At 48.1% G+C, this 24,587-nt stretch overlaps 1 protein-coding gene across 4 annotated transcripts in view; it reads right to left on the bottom strand.

Moving 5' to 3' along the window:
- Positions 1–24,587, bottom strand: part of CPNE3 (copine 3) — a 144,878-nt gene that overhangs the window by 59,546 nt on the left and 60,745 nt on the right. For all 4 annotated transcript variants that reach the window (XM_030216255.1, XM_030216273.1, XM_030216246.1 and 1 more), the window contains exon 8: positions 3,791–3,889. In XM_030216255.1, the coding sequence (XP_030072115.1) occupies positions 3,791–3,889 (99 nt within the window). The remainder of the gene's footprint in view (positions 1–3,790; positions 3,890–24,587) is intronic.

Below are 24,587 nucleotides of genomic sequence, written 5' to 3'. Positions count from 1 at the left end.
CCTCTATGCCAGCCTCAACTGTCATACACAGGTCCATCGCAGCAGTATGCAGGTCCCTGGAGCAGTTTTAGTGGGTGCAGTGCACTTCAGGCAGGCAGGCACAGCCCCCCCCCCCCACCTGTTACGCTTGTGGTGGTAAATGTGAGCCCTCCAAAACCCACCACAAACCCACTGTACCCACATGCAGGTGCCCTCCTTCACCCGTAAGGGCTATGGTAGTGGTGTACAGTTGTGGGTAGTGGGTTTGGGGGGGGGGGGTTGGGGGGCTCAGCACACAAGGTAAGGGAGCTATGTACCTGAGAGCTTTTTCTGAAGTCCACTGCAGTGCCCCCTAAGGTGCCCGGTTGGTGTCCTGGCATGTCAGGGGGACCAGTGCACTACGAATGCAGGCTCCTCCCACGACCAAAGGACTTGCATTTGGTTGTTTCTGAGATTGGCGTCCTTAGTTTCCATTATCGCCGAAAATCAGAAACGACCATGTCTAAGGACGACCATCTCTAAGGACGACCATCTCTAGGGACAACCTAAATGTCAAGACTTGGGTGTCCCCGACCGTATTATCGAAACGAAAGATGGATACCCATCTTGTTTCGATAATACGGGTTTCCCCGCCCCTTCGCCGGGACGTCCTCAGGAAAACTTGGGCACCCCTTTTGATTATGCCTTTCTTAATGACCCAGTGTGTTTCTCCCCCCAAAAAATCGATTGTGCTGAATGTTTACAGGCTTTGTACTTAACAGGGAGCATTTAGGGGTACAATTATGAACATGGGCTACTGATATTTTACCACTAACTTGAACTATTTTAGCACAGGTTTTATTTTAAATCATAATGTCCAGAACAAAAGTGAGGATGTTATAATGCCTTTGTATAGGTCCATGGTGCGACCGCACCTCGAATACTGTGTGCAACTCTGGTCACTGCATCTCAAAAAAGAAATAATGTAATTAGAAAAGGTACAGAGAAGGGCGATGAAAATCATAAAGGGTATGGGACAACTTCCCTCTGAGGAAAGGCTAAAGCGGCTAGGGCTCTTCAGCTTGAAGAAAAGATGGCTGAGGGGAGATATGATAGAGGTCTATAAAATAATGAGTGAAGTGGAATGGATAGACGTGAATTGCTCATTTACTCTTTCCAAAAATACTAGGACTGGGGGCACACAATGACGATACCATGTAGTAAATTTAAAACAAATCGGAGAAAATGTTTATTCACTCAATATGTAATTAAACTATGGAATTCATTGCCAGAGAATGTGGTAAAAGCAGTTAGCTTAGCGGGGTTTAAAAAAGGTTTGGATAACTCCCTGAAAGTCCATAAGCCATTATTAAGATGAACTTGTGGAAAATCCAATGCTTGTTTCTAGGATAAGCAGCATAAAATGTATTGTAGTGTTTTGGGATCTTGCCAGGTACTTGTAACCTGGATTGGCCGCTGTTAGAAATAGGATGCTGGGCTTGATGGACCTTCGGTCTGACCCAGTATGGCAACACTTATGTTCTTATGTATGGTGAAGGCAGTGATGGGGATGCAATTACAGGACTATATTTTTCAGTATCAAATACTGGATATTAGTCAGGCTTTTGCACCAATTTTAGCACTCACTGCTTTTGGAATTGATGACAGAATTGAAACCTAATATGGATAAGGGCTTCCTGACAATGGCCATGTAATTGGACCTGTCGGCGGCCTCTGACTTAGCTAATCATGAAATCCTTTGTGGAAAACTAGCTCATATAGGTGTTTCAGACACAGTTCTATGGTGGGTTTCTGGATTTCTACAACATCGTACTTCACAGGTTATCTGGAATAGATCTTTGTCAAAGCCATGACACATGGACTGGGGCATACCACAAGGTCTCTGCTTTCCCCTCTCCTTTTCAATGTTTAAGTGAATTACATCAGTTAATTAGATCACTTATAACCTACTTTTCCTATGCTGCTGCTATCACCTTATTATTTCCAGTGGTTCAAATTTTTCAGGAAACTACAGAATTGATGACTACAGTGTTTGATAGAATTTCTCAGTTGATGCTTATGAATGACAAAGATTAACCCTAGTAAAATGAATCTCTTATGGGTGGAAAGAAAAGATAGTGATACCATGTTCTACAACAAGGTTGGTGTCCACTGAGATTTCTTTTCAAACTAGTATTAAAATTCTAGGAGTAATTTTACTCCTATTCCAAGTATGGAGAGACACATAAATGAAATAGTCCAGAAAGCTTTTTTAAAACTTAAGCTACTTCATAGGATAAAACAATTTTTGGATACTTCTCGTTTGAGAACTGTGCTGCAGGCAATGATTATAAATCAATTAAACTATTGGAACATTGTTCTGTTGGGTCTACCTGGCTCAGAAATTCGATGTCTACAGCACGTGCAAAATGAAGTGGATAAACATTTTTTTTGGGGGGGGGGTGCAGATCTACTTATAATGCCACCCTACTTTTGATTAAACTGCATTGGCTGCCAGTCCAGGAAAGAATTCAATTTAAACTATTGATGTTTGTTTTCAAAATTTTGAATGGATTAGCTCCTATCTCCAAAATATGGTCTCTTTTTACTCAGCAACTAGAATATTTTGTTCCATTCAGAAATTAGGTTGAACATACTCTCAGTTTTGGTGTGTTGAAAGGCCGTTACTAGACATAGATCTTTAGTAGGAAGAGGTTCGGAGCTATGGAACAAATTACCAAAAGATATCCAACATAATACCTGTTATTCTGTATTTAGGAGAGCAATTATGGCTTATTTGCTTGCCCAGTATTTGAAGGGCTCTTTATGAAGAGCATTCGTTTTATGTACATCACTGTAATTCAATGGGATCTATCCTATTTTTTATTTGGTTATGATATGTCTAGAGCGTATATAGGTAAAGCAGAATAGAAACGCCTATATTAGAATAGGTTAGGGTGGGATAAGATTATCTTTAAACATGGTGATGTTACAGACTTTTTAGCGTGACCACCCAGCGATTTGTGTGTGCTCAAAAATGTTTAAACTGTAAAACTACCATTATTTGAAAGAAAGAAAAATGGGGTACCAGCTTACTGTTAATGATATCACAGTGACATAGACTTTTGTCTGGGGAGCAATGTGGAGGTCTATCACAATCTCCAACCAAAGCTGCAAACAATCGCTGAACTCAGGGAAGCACTGCAGATAATCTGGCCTGCAACAGGGAGCAATTGACGAGGCTGGTAAGACCATCCCAAAGTAACTGAAGGCCTGTGTTAAAGCTGGGGGTGGACACTTTGGGAATTCACAGTGACTGCAAAATTCTGACACATTGTTAATTATATCATTTGAATGATGTTAATTTACTGTGTTTTAGCTCGAACATTTTTAATGCACAAAAATTGCTAGGTAGTAATGCTAAAATGTCAGTAACATCAGCATAGGTTAAGATAATTAAATGTTTAATAGTAATCTGTAAGTTTGATGACTCAATAAGTACATAAAGTTTCTCGTTGAGAAATTCAAAGCGGTTGCCAAGAAAACAGCAAAAAACTCTAGAGGGTTACATATATCTCCATAAATCACTACTACTATTAGACTTGAACTCATTTTCTATTTCTATTGATTACCTTTAAAAGTGGACAAACATGGCTCCCATATCTCTCTACTCTAGCCTTGAACTCAAAAGTTAGTATTTATTCCAGCTCTGGGATAGATTTATCAGAACCAGATTTCCACAAGCTATACCATTACTTATAACAAGTAGATAATCATTGCATCACAACAGTAATTTACAGAATTTAGTAATACTGCATAACATGGAACTTACCGGTGAAGCGGGTGATGCATCCTTAAGCTGTGAAACTCTGGTCTCAAAAAGTCCTATTAGATCATGTGACCCATCATTGTCGTAATCATAACATTCCACCTGAAACAAAGTCACATTTAGCTTTGCACAAATTAATATAACAATGACCCAGTGAAATTACGTTTTACCAATTTGCTAAAAATACATTTTCTGAGCTACCCCTAGATCGGAATGCAAGAAATTGGTGTTTAAGCCTCCTCTCATTCAATGTTACCAAGATTCCAGTGCGATGTCGAGACAATGGGGCTCATTTTCAAAGCACTTAAACTTACAAAGTTCCATAGGTTACAATGCAACTTTGTAAGTCTAAGTGCCTTGAAAATATGCAATGTGCCTAAACCTCCAGTAGATAAAGAATTATAGGGTTTCTAGTAACAGTAAATGGCAGAAAAATGCAAGCTTCATACTCCCATCTGCTCAGCTATATTCTGTTCAGTTATGAATATGTCTCAGCTACCAAGCCACAGTGTGATCATCACCTACCGCTTATTTCTACAATGCCACTAGATATACACAGCAAGTAAGAGATAGTCCTCGTTTGACACAGCTTACAATGTATCCAAGACAGACAAAAGGGACAAATAAGGGATTAGGGAGTTACATTTATCATGGGAATTATGGGTATTGAACATGTGAATAAGGGGTAAAGAGTTAAAAGCAGCCTCAAAAAGGTGGGCTTTTTGCTTGGAATTAAATAAGACTACGGATGGAGCATGACACACTGACCTAGGAAGTATATTCCAGGCGTATGGCGCAGCAAGATGGAAGGAACAGAATCTAGAGTTAGTGGTGAAGGATAAATGTTTAGGTAAGAATGACTTACTTGTTGAATGGAGTCCCAGGGATGGGGTGTAGGGAGAAATACGTGGAGAGATAATGAGGAGCTAAAGAATAAATGCATTTGTAAGTCAGTAAGAGGAGTTTGAACTGGATACAGAAATGTGTAACAAGGCAAGGAAGTGACTAAAGGAGAGAGGCTGAGTGTTGTGACACTGGCAAAAGTTGTGCAGCAGCATTTTGAATAGATTGAAGAGGAGAAAGATGGTTTAGTGGGAGACCTGGGAGCAAGTTGCAGTAATCTAAGCAGGAAGTGATGACAGTGTGGAAAAGGATTTTGGTACTGTGTTCAGAAAGAAAGGGACACATTTTGGTGAAGTTATTGAGAAAGAAAACAAAAGGTTTTAGCAGTCTGTTCTATATGTGAAGAGATAGAGAAAGAGGCATCATAGATGACCCTCAAGCTTTTGAGCTGAGAAGACAGGAAGAATGATAATGTTATCCAGAGAAATAGAGAATGCGAGGTGAGGTGAGTTTAGGGGGAAGATAAGGTCAGTCTTGGCCACGTGCAGTTCCTGATGGCAATGGGACATCCAGGCAGCAATGTCAGACATACTGGTTGAGACTTGCACCTGAATTCCTGGTGTGGAGAGGTAGATCTGGGAGTCATCAGCATAAAGATGGTATTGAAACCATGGGAGATCAGAAATCCCAAGGGAATAAGTACAGAGTGAGAAGAAAAGAGGTCTGAAGGTAGAGCCCTGAGGTATACCAACTGATAATGGAATAGCAATGGAGGAGGATGCACCAGAGCATACATTAGAAGTGTGATGGGACAGATAAGAAGAAACCCAAGACAGAACGGAGCCTGAAATCCAAGTAAGGACAGAATATCAAGGAGTAGGTGGTGATCAACAGTGTCAAAAGTAGCAGATAGGTCAAGAAGGATAAGGATTGCTTAAAGGTCCGCAGCTGGTAAAAGGGAAGTCTCGCTTTCCTATAGGAAGGGGTTGGGTGGCAAGTAAAGCATTTGTCGTGCAGCCATTTCAGAGGGAAGCCCTTACCACCACCCACTGAGGTGGCGGTAGAGGCTATAGTGTTAACCCGGCGGTAACCGGGCTGTGTCGATTACCGCCGGGTACACTCCGGCGCTACAAAAATAAATAAATAACCAGGCAGTACTTTCTGTATAGCGCAGGGTAAGCCTGCGTTGGGCTTACCACTGCTTAGTAAAAGAAGCCCGAAGTGGTCTTAGACTGAATGTCTGAAATATGGCACAACTCTTCAGCTCATCCAGCCAGACAACCCAAAGGCAACCATAAAATGTCAGTCTTCTGCGGAAGAGTAGCAGCTATACTTTTACATATGCTCAGAGCAGTACATTATTGCCATGAACAAAGACATTAAAGCAACTATGTAATCATGACCCTTGAAGTCAAGGCTGGTGTTAAGACATTCACCTCCAGATTTTACAGACTGCACTTAGATTTAGGTGCCGAAATAGGCGTGGATTCTATTATACTGCACACAACTTAATTGGCTAAACAAGATATCAGCACTTAACAAGCAATAATGAGCACTAATTGGCACTGATTAGAATTTAGGCATACAACTTGCTATGCGTATTCTGTAACACAGTGCTCCAAACTTTTAACACGTGCAGGCAAAAAAGGATGTGGTGGGGGGAATGGGTGTTTTGTGGGTGTTCCAAAATTTAGGTGCCTAGTTACAGAATATGGCCCAGTGCACCTAAAACTACACACAGGGATTTACATTGAGTTTTCATTGGTGTAAATGGATACGCGCAGATTTAGAAACTGAACTATCAACTAAGAGCATTATATAATCGGTGCCTAAATCTAGGTGCCAATTACAGAATACGCTTAGTCAGCACCAATTTCAGCGCCAATATTTTAGGCGCCATATATAGAATCTCCTCCTCAGGGACCCAGGGAAGAAACTGGGGAGGGGGCCTAAAAGCTGGCCTTCAGCCTATGATTCCTTTAGCAAGGCAGATTTGGGGCTCCCTATGGTTTAGGGACCCAGGGCAATTTGCCACCCCCTAACATCGGCCCTGCTTGAAGTAGACACTAACACTATTTCACGTGAATGTTCATAGTGAAACAGCTTTGCTACAGGAAGTAATTCTGAGCCATGAAATTCATAGCAACACAATGTTAACCTTTAACAACAATACGAACAGTTTTGCTGATTTGTGCAGATTTAAAATATATTTCCATTTCAAACTTTAACATTATTAAAATACTCTTAGAGAAATATTGCCAATATTCGTAGCACTACAGTATCACTATGAGCATCACTACTGATATTAACAATGTCCCCTATGAGTATGATCTTAGTTACTTGTTATGAAGATCATAATAAAATAAATGAAAAAAGGTAAAATTAATACATTTTACTAATTATGTCCTAGAATAATATTACAGCTAGAATATACACACACACACCTTAGGAAATTCAGTTTTGTTGTCTCAGCAACCTTTCACAAAATGTTTTCTATGATATCATTCCAAAAGTGTATGTCATGGAAACAAGAGCAGAGTTTTCCTGACAACATAACAGAAAGACTGAAACACTCCTGGCATTGTCAGCTCAAGGGGTTGTGATTCCTGATGGGTAGATGATTGAAAGCCCCACGCTGTTCCAAACAAAGCTATAAAAATAGAGCCAGAACAGCGCGGGGCTTTACCGCCCCTATGATCAGAGGTAATAGCATGCAAATTTAAGCACCGTATTCTCTCTGATCATAGGGTAAAAGTGTGGGAGGATTGCGCCTGCACTCGGACACAATCCTCCCAGCACTTGCTTGACAGATCTAGGCTGTCAAAAGCCCAGACCTGTCAAACATCACCACACCCCAAGTACCCCCATCACGAGCCAAGCGACACGGGACTGGAGGTCCGACAGACCTCCAGTCCCCTTGACCCCCCCCCCCCAAACATTGGCGCGCTGTCTGCAGCAAATCCTATGCCAGCTCGGAGCAGGCATTAAGGTTTGCAGACCATTGGGGAGGAATGGTAAGCCCTGTCCACAATGCATTTGCATGCTAAGAGACCCCCCCCCCATTCCACCCAATGCAGCAGCCTGCCTCCCCCCCAGCGACACGGGGGCTGAAGGTCCAATGGGTCTCCAGCCCCCCCTAACCCTCCCTGGCATACCCTCACATTGGAGCCCTGGTGGCCCAGTGGGCTGTGAGTCAAACCCTCCAGTACCCCTGACCCCCCTCGGCGCCGAAGGAAGAGGAGGGAGGCCACTTCCCTCCTCCAATGAAGGTAGGGGGGTGGGGAAGGGCAACTAGACCACCAGTCGGGAGATTGACTCGTTGCCCACTGGGCCACCAGGGCATGTGACGGGATGCCAGAGGGGGTTAGGGGGGCTGGAGACCCATCGGACCTCCAGCCCCCTTGTCACTGGGGGGGGGGGGGGCTGCTGCATTGGGGGGAATGGGGGGTCTCTTACCATGCAAATGCATGCCGGACAGGGTTCACCAATCCTCCCCAATGGTCTGCAAACCCTAACGTCTGCTCCGAGCTGGAATAGCGTTTGCCGCGGACAGCGCACCAATGTTTGGCGCGCTGGTTACTGATCATTGGGGCGGAATAGGTTTAGCATGCATTTGCATGGTAGTTGCGTTCAGAGCCCACGAGCGCGTTGTTTCACACGCTCTGGGGCTCTGATCATGGGGCGGTAGCAAATGCAGGTGCTAGTATGGTGCTAACAGCCTCTAGCGCCTGCGTTTGATTCTGATCATCGGCCCATGAGTGAATTGTTGCTATGGTGACCCCACCCCATCTGTATCAGCATCTACACACCCCACCCCTGCATAGGCCCCCTTCCCCTCACTCCACCCTGCCTGAATCAGCAGTCAATCTCCTTCCCTCCCGAAGTTCAGCATCTCTCTCCCCCTTCCCTCCGGCATCAAACACTCCCTCACCCCCCCCCCCCCCCCCAGCCTGGCATCTACCCATCTCTCAAGTTACAAACCTCCCAGTCCAGTGTACGAAAGTGGCTGCCAGCTCCAAATTCATCCCTCTACCATGTCCCTGTCATCCAGGTACAGGAAGTTACATCAGAAGGGACAGGACACAACAGAGGAAAAACTCCGGGGCCCGCTGCCGTTGGCATATGTAAACTGTTTCTGATTCTCCTAGCAACTTCTAAAGAAGGAGAGACACATTTTAAAGTACACGACAGGGGAAGGGGAAATTAAGAGACAGGGTAAGAAGCCGGACCATGGACAGAAGAGGTGGGTTGAGAGAGAGGAGGAGATGCTAGAGAAGGGGGGAGAGAGATTCTGAGCACATGGAGGAGAGGCACTGGGCTGTGGAGAGGAGGTTCCTGAAGTAGTGATATCAGCAGTAGGGCATTTTTGCACCCTTTAAGTAGTGCACCCCGAGTCAGTATCTCACTAATTTGCCTGTTAAGCCAGCTCTGGCGCCTGGATAACACCCAGCACAACTACTGTGTCTGGACACAGGTGGGCTCTACTAAGGTATGGGTCTTGTTAAGACAATTTTTGGAAACAGTTCACTTGAGTTTGCTTTGACAAAGGTGTAAAGACTTTGCAGTTGAGACATTTTGGTTTCTTATTATTTTTGCCTATTTCTACAATTTTTTTTCCCACACTGAAATTGTAGAGTGTAGTTTAGTGAAAAAAAGTCTACTTTTATGCATTTTGAATTATATTTTTCTTAGGCAGTTGAAGGTGAAAAATGTACAAGGATGTGAAGACTTTCACAAGGCACTGTATGCGAGTGCCTGAGGTGAGTGGAAGAGTAATCAAATGGTTAGAGAAATGGGCTGAGAACCAGGAAAATGAAGTTCAAATCCCACTGACAATACTTGTTATCTTGGGCAAGCCATTTAATCCTTTATTGTCTCAGGTACAAAAATTGAGGTTGAAAGCCCTCCAAGGACAGAAAAATACTTACAAACACCTAAATGAAACTCATTCTTGAGCTATCACTGAAAACAGAATGAACAAAATTCCTTCCCTTTCACTAGAGCTTACAGCCTGTCACAGATCCATTACAGAACCAGTGTTATCTTGGTATTTCTCTTGTAATGGAAGACAGACTAATTTTGCAACTGCTGAAGTCAGTTGTGCAGAATATTTCGCCCTAGGGAAACTGAATCCAGCCCATGGCATCAGACTCCATTCTGCCATGCTCCCTTACCCCAAATCAGTTGTTGGCGGTGAAGCAAGAGCTCCCACTGCATTTCTTGTTCTTCTTTCCCTCTTTCCTCGTCCTCGCTGGAATCTACAGTTTATGCAGTGGGAGTAATGCACCAGGTTGCACTGTGTTTCTCCATCCTGCCCAGCCCCTGAATCAGCTGTTTGGCAGGATCAAAGCAAAAGTTCTTTACACATATCTTCCCCAGCTTAAGCCAAGAACCATAAGCATTCAAGCGAATCGGAGCCTGCTGAGCATTATGCCTTCACCTCTTAAGCATATGGAAAGCAATTCTATAAAGAGCCTATTCCACAGACGAAAGTAGGCGCCTTTACAGAATACTGGCACAACCAGGTGAATATGTGCATATGTCTTTAGGGTAAGCACTTATACCAGCCACAGAACTGTAAATGCTTGCACATAGATTTGGGAGATACACATGTAATTTATAGTAGTCTATAAGTTATGCATGTAACTGTGGGCCCTGCCCAGACTCCACCCAAGTGAAAGCCCACCTGCAATCTGCTATCAAAGACGTGTGTGTAGCTACAGAATAGCACATAGCCAGATTAGTCATTTATGGGCAAAAATTATGAGAATACCAACATTTACCCATGAACCTAGACCAGTGGTTCTCAACCTTTCTTCCATTGTGACACACCTGACAGATGATGTTCACATCTGTGACACACTGAACACTACAGTTCATGGCTCAAGGAAAAAAAAATCCCGTATATACCATTCATTATTACTGAAAGTAATGCAAAGAAAGGTGGTGACTGCTGGGTAGGGATGAGCAGATTTGCAACATTTCCAGTTGGGGCTGGTGGCAGCAGTGAACACTATGGGTAATGGTGAAACAGAAAGGACCGGTTATATGGTTATATGGATATCAAGTACCTCATTCCCTGTTCTGCTCTCCTCAGCCTGCAGACACACTGGTGACACACTGGTTCAGAATCACTGACCTAGATGATAATTCTGTAACAGAGTATGTAGGATAAGAGGGTAAACATGAACTTGTTTCAAGCCTATTCTACTTTATGTAGTTGCTAAATCTGGCATGGTGTCTAGCTTTCATCCATGTTTCCATTGATGCTGTGGTTCTTAACTGGAAACTTCATTTAAACTCAGAGGGAGATAAATTCAACCTTTCAAGCAGTCACCTGTTCAGTATTTGTTCGCCAAGGTATGCTGACTCCACTAATCAGACTGACTGAATTGCGTTCTCCTAAAGAACAAATACTTGACATTCTGAACACATATCAGACAGCCATGGCCTAAACATTTTGCCTGTACAACTTGCCCTCTTTGTTTCTATTCTCTAGCATAAGACTTACAAGTCTGCATCTGCTTTTAGATATTTCTAGAATCCAAACACAAATAGTGGTGTTAATTGCTGAAAAAAATGAGCATTTAAAGAACTCGTTTTTGATCTTGCAGCGTTTTCTTATTTTTTGGGCTTTTCACCTCAACGGAAACCAGCCCCCACTGGCAGTAAAGCACCAAGGGAGTAATTCTACAAAACAGGCATTAACAGTGTCAGATATGCACATATTTGATCAGAATACCAGCCTATATATGTGCACACATACACACAGCTGAATATGTGCCCATGCACTATTCTAGAAATGTGTGCCTATCTTACACAGTATGTATTTGCAAGGTGGGCACAGACATGAGCATGGCCTGGGTGGAGTGTGGGTGGGGCATACAGTTAAACACGTAATTTATACAATAGTATAAGCTATGTGCCTATCAGGCTTATTTTCGAAAGAGAAGGATGCCCATCTTTCGACACAAATCAGAAGATGGGCATCCTTCTCCCAGGGTCACCCAAATCAGCATAATCGAAAGCCAATTTTGGGCGTCCCCAACTGCTTTCCATTGCAGGGACGACCAGAGTTCCCAGGGGTGTAGCGAAGGCAGGACTTGGGCATGCCTAACACATGGGCATCCTCGACCCATAATCGAAAAAAGAAGGGCATCCCTGACAAGCAATTGGATGACTTTACTTGGTCCTTTTTTTTTTGTTATGACCAAGCCACGAAAAGGTGCCTGAACTGACCAGATGACCACCGGAGGGAATCGGGGATGACCTCCCCTTACTCCCCCAGTGGTCATTAACCCCCTCCCACCCTCAAAAAAATTCTTTAAAAATATTTTTTGCTAGCCTCAAATGTCATACTCATGTCCATCGCAGCAGTATGCAGGTCCCTGGAGCAGTTTTAGTGGGTGCAGTGCACTTCAGACATGTGGACCCAGGCCCATCCCCCCCTACCTGTTACACTTGTGGTGGTAAATGTGAGCCCTCCAAAACCCACTAGAAACCCACTGTACCCACATCTAGGTGCCCCCCTTCACCCATAAGGGCTTTGGTAGTGGTGGGTAGTGGGTTCTGGGGGGCTCAGCACACACAGTAAGGGAGCTATGCACCTGGGAGCAATTTCTGAAGTTCACTGCAGTGCCCCCTAGGGTGCCTGGTTGGTGTCCTGGCATGTCAGGGGGACCAGTGCACTATGAATGCTGGCTCCTCCCACGACCAAAGGGCTTGCATTTGGTCGTTTATGAGATGGGCATCCTCAGTTTCCATTATCGCTGAAAATCAGAAACGACCAAGTCTAAGGATGACCATCTCTAAGGTCGACCTAAATGTTGAGATTTGGGCGTCCCAGACCGTATTATTGAAATGAAAGATGGATGTCAATCTTGTTTCGATAGTACGGGTTTCCCCGCCCCTTCATGGGGGACGTCAAAACTTGGGCATCCCTGTCGATTATGCCCCTCTTTGTCAAATAGGAGCATATAATTACGTCAGCTCCATAGCTAGAGAAGCTGCTCATGACTAAGTACCAAGGAGGTTTAATTGACAGGAGATGGCGGGAGTGTGCTTGCCCCATTATCTGACCTGAAGCCAGTAGGTAGAGTTTGCCACCATACTGAGTCACCCAAAACAATAGAAAAAAGGACCGCCTATGCGTGGCTTGGAGTGGACTAATAGTTTGCTTTGTTTTGAGGGTATCAAGATGGTGGCTACAGCTTCAGCTTTGTTATGTGATGCCGTCTTCAGTCAACTAAACCTCCATGTTAACACTTATTTGCTAGTAATGCTAGTATTCCATATCTCTATATATAAAAGGCACCACCAACGTTCTAAATGAAGCCTCCAGCCGGAAGTGTGAAGCGGTAGAGATATCCGGTTTTCCCATGAGTGTCTGCCCCGCCCTCGCTCTCTCTGTAACACAAACAGTAAAGGAAAACACAGCACAGCACGAAATCGCACTCTCTGTAATAGTGAAGGACTCGGAGGAGGGAGGGGAGAGAGGGCAGATGCCCCTCACTCTCTCTGTAACACAAACAAACAGCAGGAAACTTAACACTGAAGGACTCAGAGGGGGGAGGGGACAGAGAGCAGAGGGGACAGACAGCACAGGGGAAGGGAGAAAGGGCAGAGGGCAGGAACACACACAATCCCACATGCACACTCTGAAGAAAACCTTGCTAGCCCCCATTTCATTTGCATCAGAAACGGGGCTTTTTTTACTAGTAGGAAAATAAGTGCACACATTCCTTTACAGAATAGGCTCCTACCAGGCTCCCTCGGTGCCTAATTTATAGGCAGTCAATGGTAAAATTATGTATAATCATACCTGATAATTTTCTTTCCATTAATCATAGCTGATCAATCCATAGACTGGTGGGTTGTGTCCATCTACCAGCAGGTGGAGATAGAGAGCAAACTTTTGCCTCCCTATATGTGGTCATGTGCTGCCGGAAACTCCTCAGTATGTCGATATCAAAGCTCCATCCGCAGGACTCAGCACTTAGAGAATTACACCCACGAAGGGACACTCTGCCCAGCTCACCACCGCCGAAACGGGGGAGGGGAATTAACCCAGCTCATCCCCACACAAGTGGGGGAGGGGAATCCGTCCAGCTCATCCCCGCGGAGCGGGGGAGGGACACCACACCCGCCGATGCGGGGGGATCTGGCTTATCCTGCAACCGCAACCGCGGGAGGAGCTGACTGACCCCAACACCGCCGAAGCGGGAGGGGTACAAAGCTGCCCTACAGCCGCACGAAGCGGGAGGGAGTGCCGGCAGAATTCATGTCTCAATCCAGCCCCGTAAAACGGGGGGGAGAGGAATGCAGCAGCTCACTGTAACACAAACTCGTCTCAACTCTTGAAGAATCCAAGTGAAAAAACTTGAACACGAAGTCTTTCTGAAGTAACTGAAGACTAAACTTGCAGCTGAAATGCAATCAGAATAAAAACAGTACAGATATCTGGGAGGGGCTATGGATTGATCAGCTATGATTAATGGAAAGAAAATTATCAGGTATGATTATACATAATTTTACCTTCCATATCATCAAGCTGATCAATCCATAGACTGGTGGGATGTACCGAAGCAGTACTCACCCAGGGCGGGACATTGACATCCCTGACCTCAACACTGAAGCTCCAAACCGGGCCTCCGCCCGTGCAGCCACCGTCAAACGGTAATGCTTGGAGAATGTATGAGCCGAAGCCCAAGTTGCCGCCTTGCATATCTCTTCCAAGGAGACGGATCCGACCTCTGCCATCGAGGCCGCCTGAGCTCTCGTGGAGTGAGCCTTCAGCTGGATAGGCGGCACCTTCCCTGCGGCCACATAAGCCGCTGCAATGGCTTCCTTGACCCATCTTGCCACCGTAGGCTTAGCAGCCTGCAGACCCTTACGAGGACCTGCACACAGGACAAACAGATGATCCGATTTCCGGAAATCATTGGTCACTTCCAAGTATCTGATGATGACTCGCCTCACATCCAGATATTTAAGAGCAGAGTACTCCTCTGGGTAGACCTCCCTACGAAAGGAAGGGAGACAGAGCTGCTGATTCACATGGAAGCGAGAAACAATCTTGGGCAGGAAGGAAGGCACTGTGCGAATAGTCACTCCTGCCTCAGTGAACTGCAGAAAAGGCTCTCGACATGAGAGCGCCTGGAGCTCGGAAACTCTTCTGGCTGAAGTGATAGCCACCAAAAAGACTGCTTTCAACGTCAGGTCTTTCAGAGATGCCCTTGACAAGGGTTCAAAAGGCGGCTTCTGCAATGCTCTTAGCACCAGGTTGAGATTCCACGCAGGCACCACTGAGTGCAGAGGAGGGCGCAGGTGATTAACTCCCTTGAGAAAGCGCACCACATCTGGCTGCGAAGCCAGGGAAGCACCCATCAGGCGGCCCCTGAAGCAAGCCAGAGCCGCTACCTGGACTTTAAGGGAACTGAGCGACAGGCCTTTCTCCAGACCTTCTTGCAGGAACGCCAACACTGAAGAAATTGGAGCAGTGAAGGGAGAAAGTGAGCCTGCTTCACACCACGCTGCAAATATACGCCAAACCCTGGCGTAAGCAGTAGAAGTAGAGCGCTTCCTCGCTCTTAGCATAGTGGCGATGACCTTGTCTGAGAAGCCCTTCTTCCTCAGACGCTGCCGCTCAATAGCCAGGCCGTAAGCCCAAAGGGGGAGGGATCCTCCATCACCACGGGACCCTGATGTAACAGGCCCTGCTCCACTGACAGCCGCAGAGGATCGTCGACTGAGAGCCTGATCAAGTCCGCATACCAGGGACGTCTGGGCCAATCCGGGCCCACCAGGATTACCCTGCCGGGATGCTTTGCCACCCGGTCTAGCACCCTGCCCAACATGGGCCAGGGCGGGAACACATAGAGGAGCTCTTGTGTCGGCCACTGTTGGAGAAGAGCATCTACTCCCAGGGATCGAGGGTCCCGTCCTCTGCTGAAAAAGCGCGGCACTTGGCAATTGGCCGATGACGCCATCAGATCTAGGCTCGGCTGGCCCCAGCGCTTCGTGATGTCCAAGAACGCCTGAGCAGATAGCTGCCGCTCTCCGGGCTCCAAAGTATGGCGACTGAGAAAGTCCGCCTTGACATTCATGACTCCGGCAATGTGGGCCGCTGAAAGCTGCTCCAGGTTCGCTGCCGCCCACTGGCATAGATTCATAGGCTCCTTGGCTAGAGGGGCGCTCTTGGTACCTCCCTGGCGGTTGATATAGGCCACAGCCGTGGCATTGTCCGACAGGACCCGTACAGGCTTCAACACCAGTACCGGGATGAACTCCAATAACACCAACCGAATGGCTCTGAGTTCCAGGAGGTTGATAGACCACTTGCCTCTGCAGGAGACCAGAGCCCCTGCGCTGTCCTTCCCAAGCATTGGGCTCCCCAGCCCATCAAAGAGGCGTCTGTCGTGACGACAATCCACTCCGGGGTCACCAGAGGCATTCCTGCAGACAACTTGTCTGTCTGCGTCCACCAGCTCAGCGGCTTGCGCACTGCTGGGTCCAAGGGAAGGCGCACAGCATAATCCTCCGACATCGGAGTCCAGCGCAACAGCAGAGATAGCTGTAGTGGTCTCATATGAGCCCTGGCCCAGGGCACTACTTCCATCGTGGCCGTCATAGAGCCCAACAGCTGCACGTAGTCCGAAGCCCGAATAGGAGAGGCTACTAGGAACTAGTCCACCTGAGCCTGAAGCTTGACAATCCGATTGTCTGGCAGGAACACTCTGCCCACTTGGGTGTCGAATCGAACTCCCAGATACTCCCGGGACTGAGTCGGGCGCAGCTGGCTCTTCTTCCAGTTAATGATCCATCCCAGGGAGCTCAAAAGAGCAACTACCCGGTCCATAGCTTTGCCGCACTCTGCATAAGAGGGGGCTCGGATCAACCAGTCGTCCAGATAAGGATGGACTTGTACTTCTTCCTTTAGCAGGAAGGCCGCTATGACCCCCATTACTTTGGAAAAGGTCCGCGGAGCAGTAGCCAACCCGAAAGGGAGGGCTCTGAACTGGAAGTGTCGTCTCAGGACTGTAAAACGCAGAAAGCGTTGGAGAGGAGGCCAGATGGGAATATGCAGGTACGCTTCCTTGATGCCCAAGGAAGCCAAGAACTCTCCTGCCTTCACTGCCGCTATAACAGAGCGGAGAGTCTCCATGCGAAAGTGCCGCACTTTCAAGGTCCGATTGACCCCTTTGAGGTCGAGGATAGGCCGGACAGAATCTCCTTTCTTTGGTACCACAAAGTAAATGGAGTAACGTCCCTTGCCAATCTGATCTTTTGGCACCGGAACGACCGCACCCAGGCGGATCAGGTTGTCCAAGGTCTGCTGCACTGCCACAGCTTTGACCGGAGACTTGCAGGGAGAGAGTACAAACCCGTCTCTTAAGGGTCGGCAGAACTCTAGCTTGTAGCCGTCTCTGATGACTTCCAGCACCCAAGCGTGTGAAGTTACTGTGGTCCGCTCACCCCGAAACGAGGACAGCCGTCCTCCAATCTGCACTGGGGCGTGGACCAAGGCCCCGTCACTGGGTACGAGACCCTGGGGGAGGACCGGAGGGAGCAGCTCCGGGACGGTGGTCTCTGCGAAAGGAATGCTGCTTGGGGGAGAAATTCCTCTTGAAGGAAGAGGGAGCAGAGGAGCCCGGCCTGCCCGGGCGGTACCGACGGGCTTCCTGAAACCGTCCTCTGGAGGGACCGGGACGGGTACTAGCCCGAGCCCTGACCTCTGGTAACCTCTTGCCCTTAGACGTGCCGAGATCGGTCACGATTTTGTCCAGCTCGACCCCAAAGAGCAGCTTGCCTTTAAAAGGCAATCAAGCCAGGCGGGATTTAGAGGCGTGGTCAGCAGACCAATGTTGCAGCCAAAGCCACCGCCGCGCAGAGACTGTCTGAGCCATGCCTTTAGCTGAGGCTCTCAAGACAACATACAGCAAGTCTGCCAAATAGGCTAAGCCCGATTCCAGGGCCGGCCAATCAGCCCTCAAGGAATGATCCGAGGGGGAAGCCCGCTGCACCATAGTCAGGCACGCCCTGGCCACATAGGCACCGCAAACCGAGGCCTGCAAACTTAAAGCAGTCGCCTCAAAGGACGACCTTAAGGCCGCCTCCAATCTTCTGTTTTGGGCGTCCTTTAGGGCTGTGCCACCTTCCACCGGCAAAGCCGTTTTCTTAGTCACCGCAGTGATTAAAGAATCCACGGTAGGCCACAGATAGGCCTCACGTTCACTTTCAGGTAAAGGAGAGAGGCGGGACATAGCCCTAGCCACTTTGAGGCTCGCTTCCGGGACATCCCATTGAGCCGAAATTAAGGTGTGCATGGCATCATGCACGTGGAAGGTTCTAGGCGGGCGCTTCGTCCCCAGCATAATGGCAGAGCCAACAGGGGCTGAGGGAGAGACGTCCTCCGGAGAGGAAATCTTCAAAATGCCCATGGCCTGCACTAACAGGTTGGGCAAATCCTCTGAGCTAAAAAGCCGCGCTGCAGAGGGGTCATCCGCTCCATCCGAGCGGGAATCCATCTCCTCCAAGGAATCCGCAAAGGACCGTTGGGAGACCTCAGACACGCTGCCCTCATCTACATCGGAGGAGACAAAGTCCTCCAAGGCCTGGAAATCAACCAGAGGGCGTTTACCTCTGGGAACCTCAACCTCTTTACCAGAAGAGGGAGCAGGGGCAGCGTTTTGCATGAGGAAAGCCTGATGCAGCAGCAAAACAAACTCGGGGGAGAAACCCCCCAGACTGTGCACTTCCGCAGCCTGGGCAACAGCCCTAGACGCACCCTCAACCGGCGCTCGCAAGAGCGGGGGAGAGACATGCTGCGCATACAAAATGGCGTCCGGCGCGACACTCCGCGAAGGAGCCGCGCGGGAAGAACGGCGCTTAACTTTAGCCGCTTTGTGCCGTCACCCAAATTAAGGGCGTTCATGGCATTAATGTCTCCAACCTCAAGGGCGGCCCACGAAGAAGCCGTCCGAGCCGCGTGGCCGGCCAAGATGGCGGAGGCGAGGAGCGGGGGATGGGCGTTTATGGCGGGAAAAACCGCCACGCCGGAGAAAGGACCGGGACATTCCTCGGTCACGAAACTGTCACCCAACAAGGGCGAATCAGGCTGTAAGACCCCCGCATCCCCTCTAGAAGCGCTCAAGCGATCCGGGGAGCGACCCTTTGCGCCCTCGCCCTCCGACGCCATATGCCACGAGGAGAAGAATCGGGGAACCCCCTGCCCGCTATAAAAAGGTAAAATTACCTGCTTGCCGCTCCGAGCTGTAACGAACTGGTGTCCCAGTGAGTAGCTGCAATGAACGTTTAAATAAACGTCGAAATAAACGCCTTTAAGGACGTTTAAAATTTTCTTTTTTTTTTTTTAACGGAGCCAGCGGGAGGGGGGAGAAAAGGAGGGACCTGGCACCACCAGGTTTGCACTTGCTCAAAAGAGCCCTCAACCCCAGGCCTCAACAAAACCTAAGGATTAGGCTTGGAGGCCTAGCCAGAGCTGCTGCTGTGTGTGACCACCACCTGCTGAGATAGAGAACATACTGAGGAGTTTCCGGCAGCACATGACCACATATAGGGAGGCAAAAGTTTGCTCTCTATCTCCACCTGCTGGTAGATGGACACAACCCACCAGTCTATGGATTGATCAGCTTGATGATATGGAATATAGAATTACCCTCCGTATGTCTTCATGCACTGCTCCCCGAATTTCCTCTCTGATCTTAACCATCTCCCATTCAGCACAGCCATTACAGTGATCACTCTCTATGAAGCAAAGACCATGGCTGGGATTCACCCTCTCCAATGGACAGAAAACACTAGTAATCACAAATTTTGTTTTTATTTTGTAGGTCTTTAGCCATGGAGATTAGAAGAAGAAATGCCATAACTTCAGAACAGACAAAATAAAGCACTTATCTCATTATTGGTATCCTGTTTTTTTCTGGTCTCTTGTGAAGTTCTGTGGTATGGAAGTACAGTAGGAGAGGCAGCCAAAGAGAGGGACATCCCCATCCCACAGTACAAGACAGGCCTGGGAATTGTGGATAACCATATGCACTACCCCCGAGTCATCCCCAAGAACACATTTTATAAAAATTTCCACATGCACATGCAAAACACACAACAGCATTTTTCAAACAAGCACAAAAATCAGCATAGAGAGTTTCCAGAAAAGAGGTCTGGCATGGTGGTAAAATGTAAAAGGTGGCATCAGTAATATAATGCATATACTGTAATGTATATACTGTATCCATTATTTGCATTTTCTAAAAGAGTCAGATGAAGTCATGCATCATTCCCAAATATGGACTATCCAAGGTAAGAGTTCTTTCATGACTCACTGCAACACAAATATCAATTACAAACATGCAATATGATATGGACAGAATAGCTTGTGCATCATTACTAAATGCACAAAATGAGACACACAGGAAAATGTGTTTACCCATGAAAGCAGTGACCATCTTTCTACTTACAGATTGTACGAGAGCCAATCTCGTGCGTCACTGTGTATACAACATAGTGAAAATGTTGCTCATTCTTTTTTTGTAATTCACCATCATAACAGTATTTTTCTCCTTGTTTACAAACTAAAGTTATTCTCAACCCAAATATTTTGTCATTCAGGTAATATGGAGTTCAGGTTAAGTTCATTTCTGAAGGCTGTGTAAAGGAACATTAGTTTGCAGAGAATAAAGCAATCAATCAAAAAGGAGAAATTAGGCCTTACCTGCTAATTTTCTTTCCTCTAGATCCTCCAGACCATTCAAGACGCTTGGGTTATGCACTCCTACCAGCAGAGGGAGACTGAGAACACTAAAACTTCTTCTACAAGTAGCCTGTGCAGACCTTCTACTAACCAGTAAAACAGTAACAAAGCAGAGGAACAAAACACCCCCACCTAAACAAAACCACTGAACCCACACTCAGATCTCCTCCCCTTAAGACGGGGTAATTCAACTGCAGATGGGCACAAACGGTACCACAAACTGCCCTTAGTAAAACTCAAGGACCCAAATCACAGGAGCTACTAGAAATATCAGCAACTGAAGTCTAAAGAAATTATCATACTGACCTGTCTGATACACTGGGTGGGCTCTTGAACGGTCTGGAGGATCTAGTGATGGCGAACCTTTCAGAGATCGAGTGCCCAAACAGTAACCCAACATCTAATTATTTATCGCAAAGTGCCATTCCCCCTCCCCCTCTCATCCCCCCCTCTCTCTCCCCCTTCCCACTCGTCCACCTCCCCCCGAGTTCCAGGGTCCCCCTCCCTCCCAGTTCAACAGGATCCCCCCTCCCTCTGAGTTCCACAGGGTCCCCTCTCCCTCCCAGTTCCAGGATCCCCCCTCTCCTCTCTCTCCCAGCTCCAGGGCCAGGGTCCCCCCTCCCCTCTCCCTCCTTCCCAGTTCCAGGGTTGTCATGGGAGGAGCCAGAATGCTGCTCATTCAATGACTCTCTCCTATCAGCATTTTCCTACTAATGTGGTAGCCAATCTTTGTGCCCCACAAATGGAACGGTGTTTTATTTAATTCTGCAGTGCTGTCATAGTGAAAACACACCAGCAACCCTTCATGGAGGCTGGTCTGACAAGGAAAACGAATGGCGTCAAAGACAAAAGCTTTTCCAGAGCAGCCCGCCCTCCCTCCGTCCGAGTACCAGGGCCCCCCTCCGAAATTTAAAAGTCATACCTGGTCGGGGTTAAGGCGGCGTTGGCAGCAGCAGTAGCAGTGAAAAGCGTGCTGACTCGGCGCGCCTTCAGCCTTCCCTTCTGTCTCTCAAGCTCTGTGGTCCCGCCCTTGCGGAAACAGGAAATGAGGGCGGGACCAGACCTTGAGAGACAGAAAGGAAGGCTGAAGGCGTGCCGAGTCAGCATGCTTTTCACTACTGCTGCTGCTGCCGATGCCGCCTTAACCCCGACCAGGTATGACTTTTATTCGGAGGTGGGCCCTGGTGCTTGGAGGGCGGGGGGGGGGGGGGGGGGGCTGTAACTGGCTGAGGCGACGGCGCACATGCCAACAGAGAGGACTCTGGTGCCCTCTCTGGCATGTGTGCCATAGGTTCGCCATCACTGATCTAGAGGAAAGAAAATTAGCAGGTAAGGCCTAATTTCACCTTCCTCAGCAATCCTCCAGACCGTTCAAGACGCTTGGGACGTACCAAAGCAGTAAACACATCTAAGGGTGGGACCTGCGAAGCCCAGACGACAGGACTGCAGCTCCAAAACTGGCATCCTCCCTTGCCTGTACATCCACTCTGTAATGTTTGACAAAAGAATGTAGGGAGGACCACACCGCCGCTCTACAAATGTCCACCAGTGGAACAAAACTACTCTCCGCCCAAGAAGCCGCCACCCCCCTAGTGGAATGTGCCTTGAGCCCCACCGGCACCGTACAGCCATGCAATATGTAAGCCGAAGAGATGGCATCCTTCAACCATCGAGCTATAGATGCCTTAGAAGCAGCTGCTCCCTTCTTGGGCCCCCCATGAAGGACAAATAACCTGTCCGAAGACCTGAATTCCTCTGACCTGCGCAAGTAAACCTTCAACACTCTGCGCACATGCAATTTCGCCAAACGACGCTGAGAAGCATCCCCCAAGACCGGCAACGAAATAACCTGATTGACATGAAAGGAGGATACCACCTTAGGCAAAAACGAAGGCACTGGATGCATCAAAACCTTTTCCTTAGAAAACCACAGAAACGGAGGCCTTCATGAAAGAGCCTGAAGTTCCGAAATCCGGCGAGCCGACGATATAGCTACCAAAAAGACCACCTTCATAGTAAGGTCTTTTATCAAACAAGACTCCAAGGGCTCAAAAGGAGAACCCGCCAAAGAGTCAAGAACGATATTAAGATCCCACTGAGGAACTACCGGCCACTGAGGAGGACGAAGCAAGTTCACCCCCCTCAAAAAACGGACCACATCCGGGGAAGACACAACCAACCTGCCCTGCACCTTACCCCAAAAACATGCCAAAGCAGCCAGCTGCACCTTCAAAGATGACAATGAAAGGCCCTTCTCAAAACCATCCTGCAAGAAATCTAAAATGCACGACACAAAAGCTGTTGAAGGGACTCACGCCCGGTCCCCACACCAATCTTCAAATATTCGCCACACACGCACATAGGCCAAAGACGTTGAACGTTTACGAGACTGCAGCATCGTCTGAATCACCTGTGGGGAAAACCCTTTCCTCTCAAGGGCCACACCATAAGAGAGAACCGATCCGGATCCAGCATGACAATTGGACCCTGACACAACAGCATTGAGCCCCCTAGCCGCAGAGGCTCGCCTTCTAACAAGCGCATCAGATCCCCGAACCACGGCCGAAGCGGCCAATTCGGAGCCACCAACAACACCGGACCCACATGACATTCTACCCTCTGTAGGACTCGACCTATCAAGGACCACAGGGGAAACACGTACAGCAATACCCACTGAGGCCACGGAAGGACCAACGCATCGATCCCTTCTGCTCGCGGATCCCGACGCTGACTGAAATACCGAGGAACCTGAGCATTCTGTGCCGACGCCATGAGATCCACTATTGGCATTCCCCACTTTAGAACTATCTGGTCGAACACCGACCGGTGCAGAGACCATTCTCCGGGGTCCAACATGTGTCTGCTTAGAAAATCCGCGTTCATGTTGTCCACCCCGGCCAAGTGCACCACCGAAATCTGCACTAGATGCCTTTCCGCTGAACTCATGAGCAGAGCCGTCTCGATTGCCAACCGCAGACTCTTTGTACCGCCCTGCCAGTTGACATATGCTACCACTGTCGCGTTGTCGGACATGACTCTTACCACCTTTCCAAACACACTTGAGCGAAACGCCAACAGAGCTAGCCGAATCGCCCTCGTCTCCAACCGGTTGATAGACCACTGAGCTTCCTCCGTCGACCACCGCCCCTGCGTGGACCGACCGAGACACTGAGCTCCCCAGCCCAGCAGACTGGCATCCATTACCAGAATCACCCACTGAGGAGGTTCCAACGGCATGCCCTTTTTCAGATGGGCCGAGCACAGCCAGCACTGGAGACTGCGCCGAGGAGCCCCCCTCAATGGCAACTGCAAATCCAAACTGTGTACCTGAGCAGACAACCGGGACAACAGAGCCGTCTGAAGCTGACGCATATGCGCCCTGGCCCATGGTACTACCTCTATTGTCGCTGCCATGAGGCCCAGAACCCGAAGGTACATTCGAACCGTTGGACTCCGAACGGACATTAACAGCCGGACCTGCTGCTGAAGAGAGGCGATCCGAGAATCCAGCAGAAAAACACATCCCACTGCCATGTCGAACCGCACTCCCAAGTACTCCAGACTCTGTGATGGGATCAACTGACTTTTGACTACATTCACTACCCACCCGGGCAATTCCAGAAACGCGACCACCTGAGCCGTCGCCGCCACACTGTGAGCCCGAGACTTCGCCCGGATCAACCAGTCGTCCAGATACGGATGCACCAGAATTCCCTGCCTCTGCAAAGACGCTGCTACCACCACCATTATCTTGGAGAAGGTGCGTGGATCCGTTGCCAGACCAAAAGGCAGAGCACAGAACTGAAAGTGCCTCCCTAAAACAGCAAAACGAAGGGAATGCTGATGGGTCTCTCGATTTGGCACGTGCAGATACGCTTCTGTGAGATTCAGTGACGTGAGAAATTCTCCCTGACGAACAGTCACTATGACCGAGCGCAGAGTCTCCATGTGGAAGGATGGTACCTTGAGCGCCCCATTGACCCTCTTGAGATCTAAAATGGGTCGAAACTGGTCCCCCTTCTTCGGCTCCACAAAGTAAATGGAATAACAACTCATTCTCAGCTCGTGCTGAAGAACTGGTACCACAGCTCCCAACTGGATTAAGCGACCCAGAATCTCTTGAATAGCCTTTAACTTGACTCGAGAGTGACAAGGAGAGGGAAGAAACAGATCCGCAGCGGGTGC

The sequence above is a fragment of the Microcaecilia unicolor genome, chromosome 1 (genome assembly GCF_901765095.1).
Source record: "Microcaecilia unicolor chromosome 1, aMicUni1.1, whole genome shotgun sequence".
Taxonomy (NCBI): domain Eukaryota; kingdom Metazoa; phylum Chordata; class Amphibia; order Gymnophiona; family Siphonopidae; genus Microcaecilia; species Microcaecilia unicolor.
This window is presented reverse-complemented; position numbering and strand designations above follow the sequence as displayed.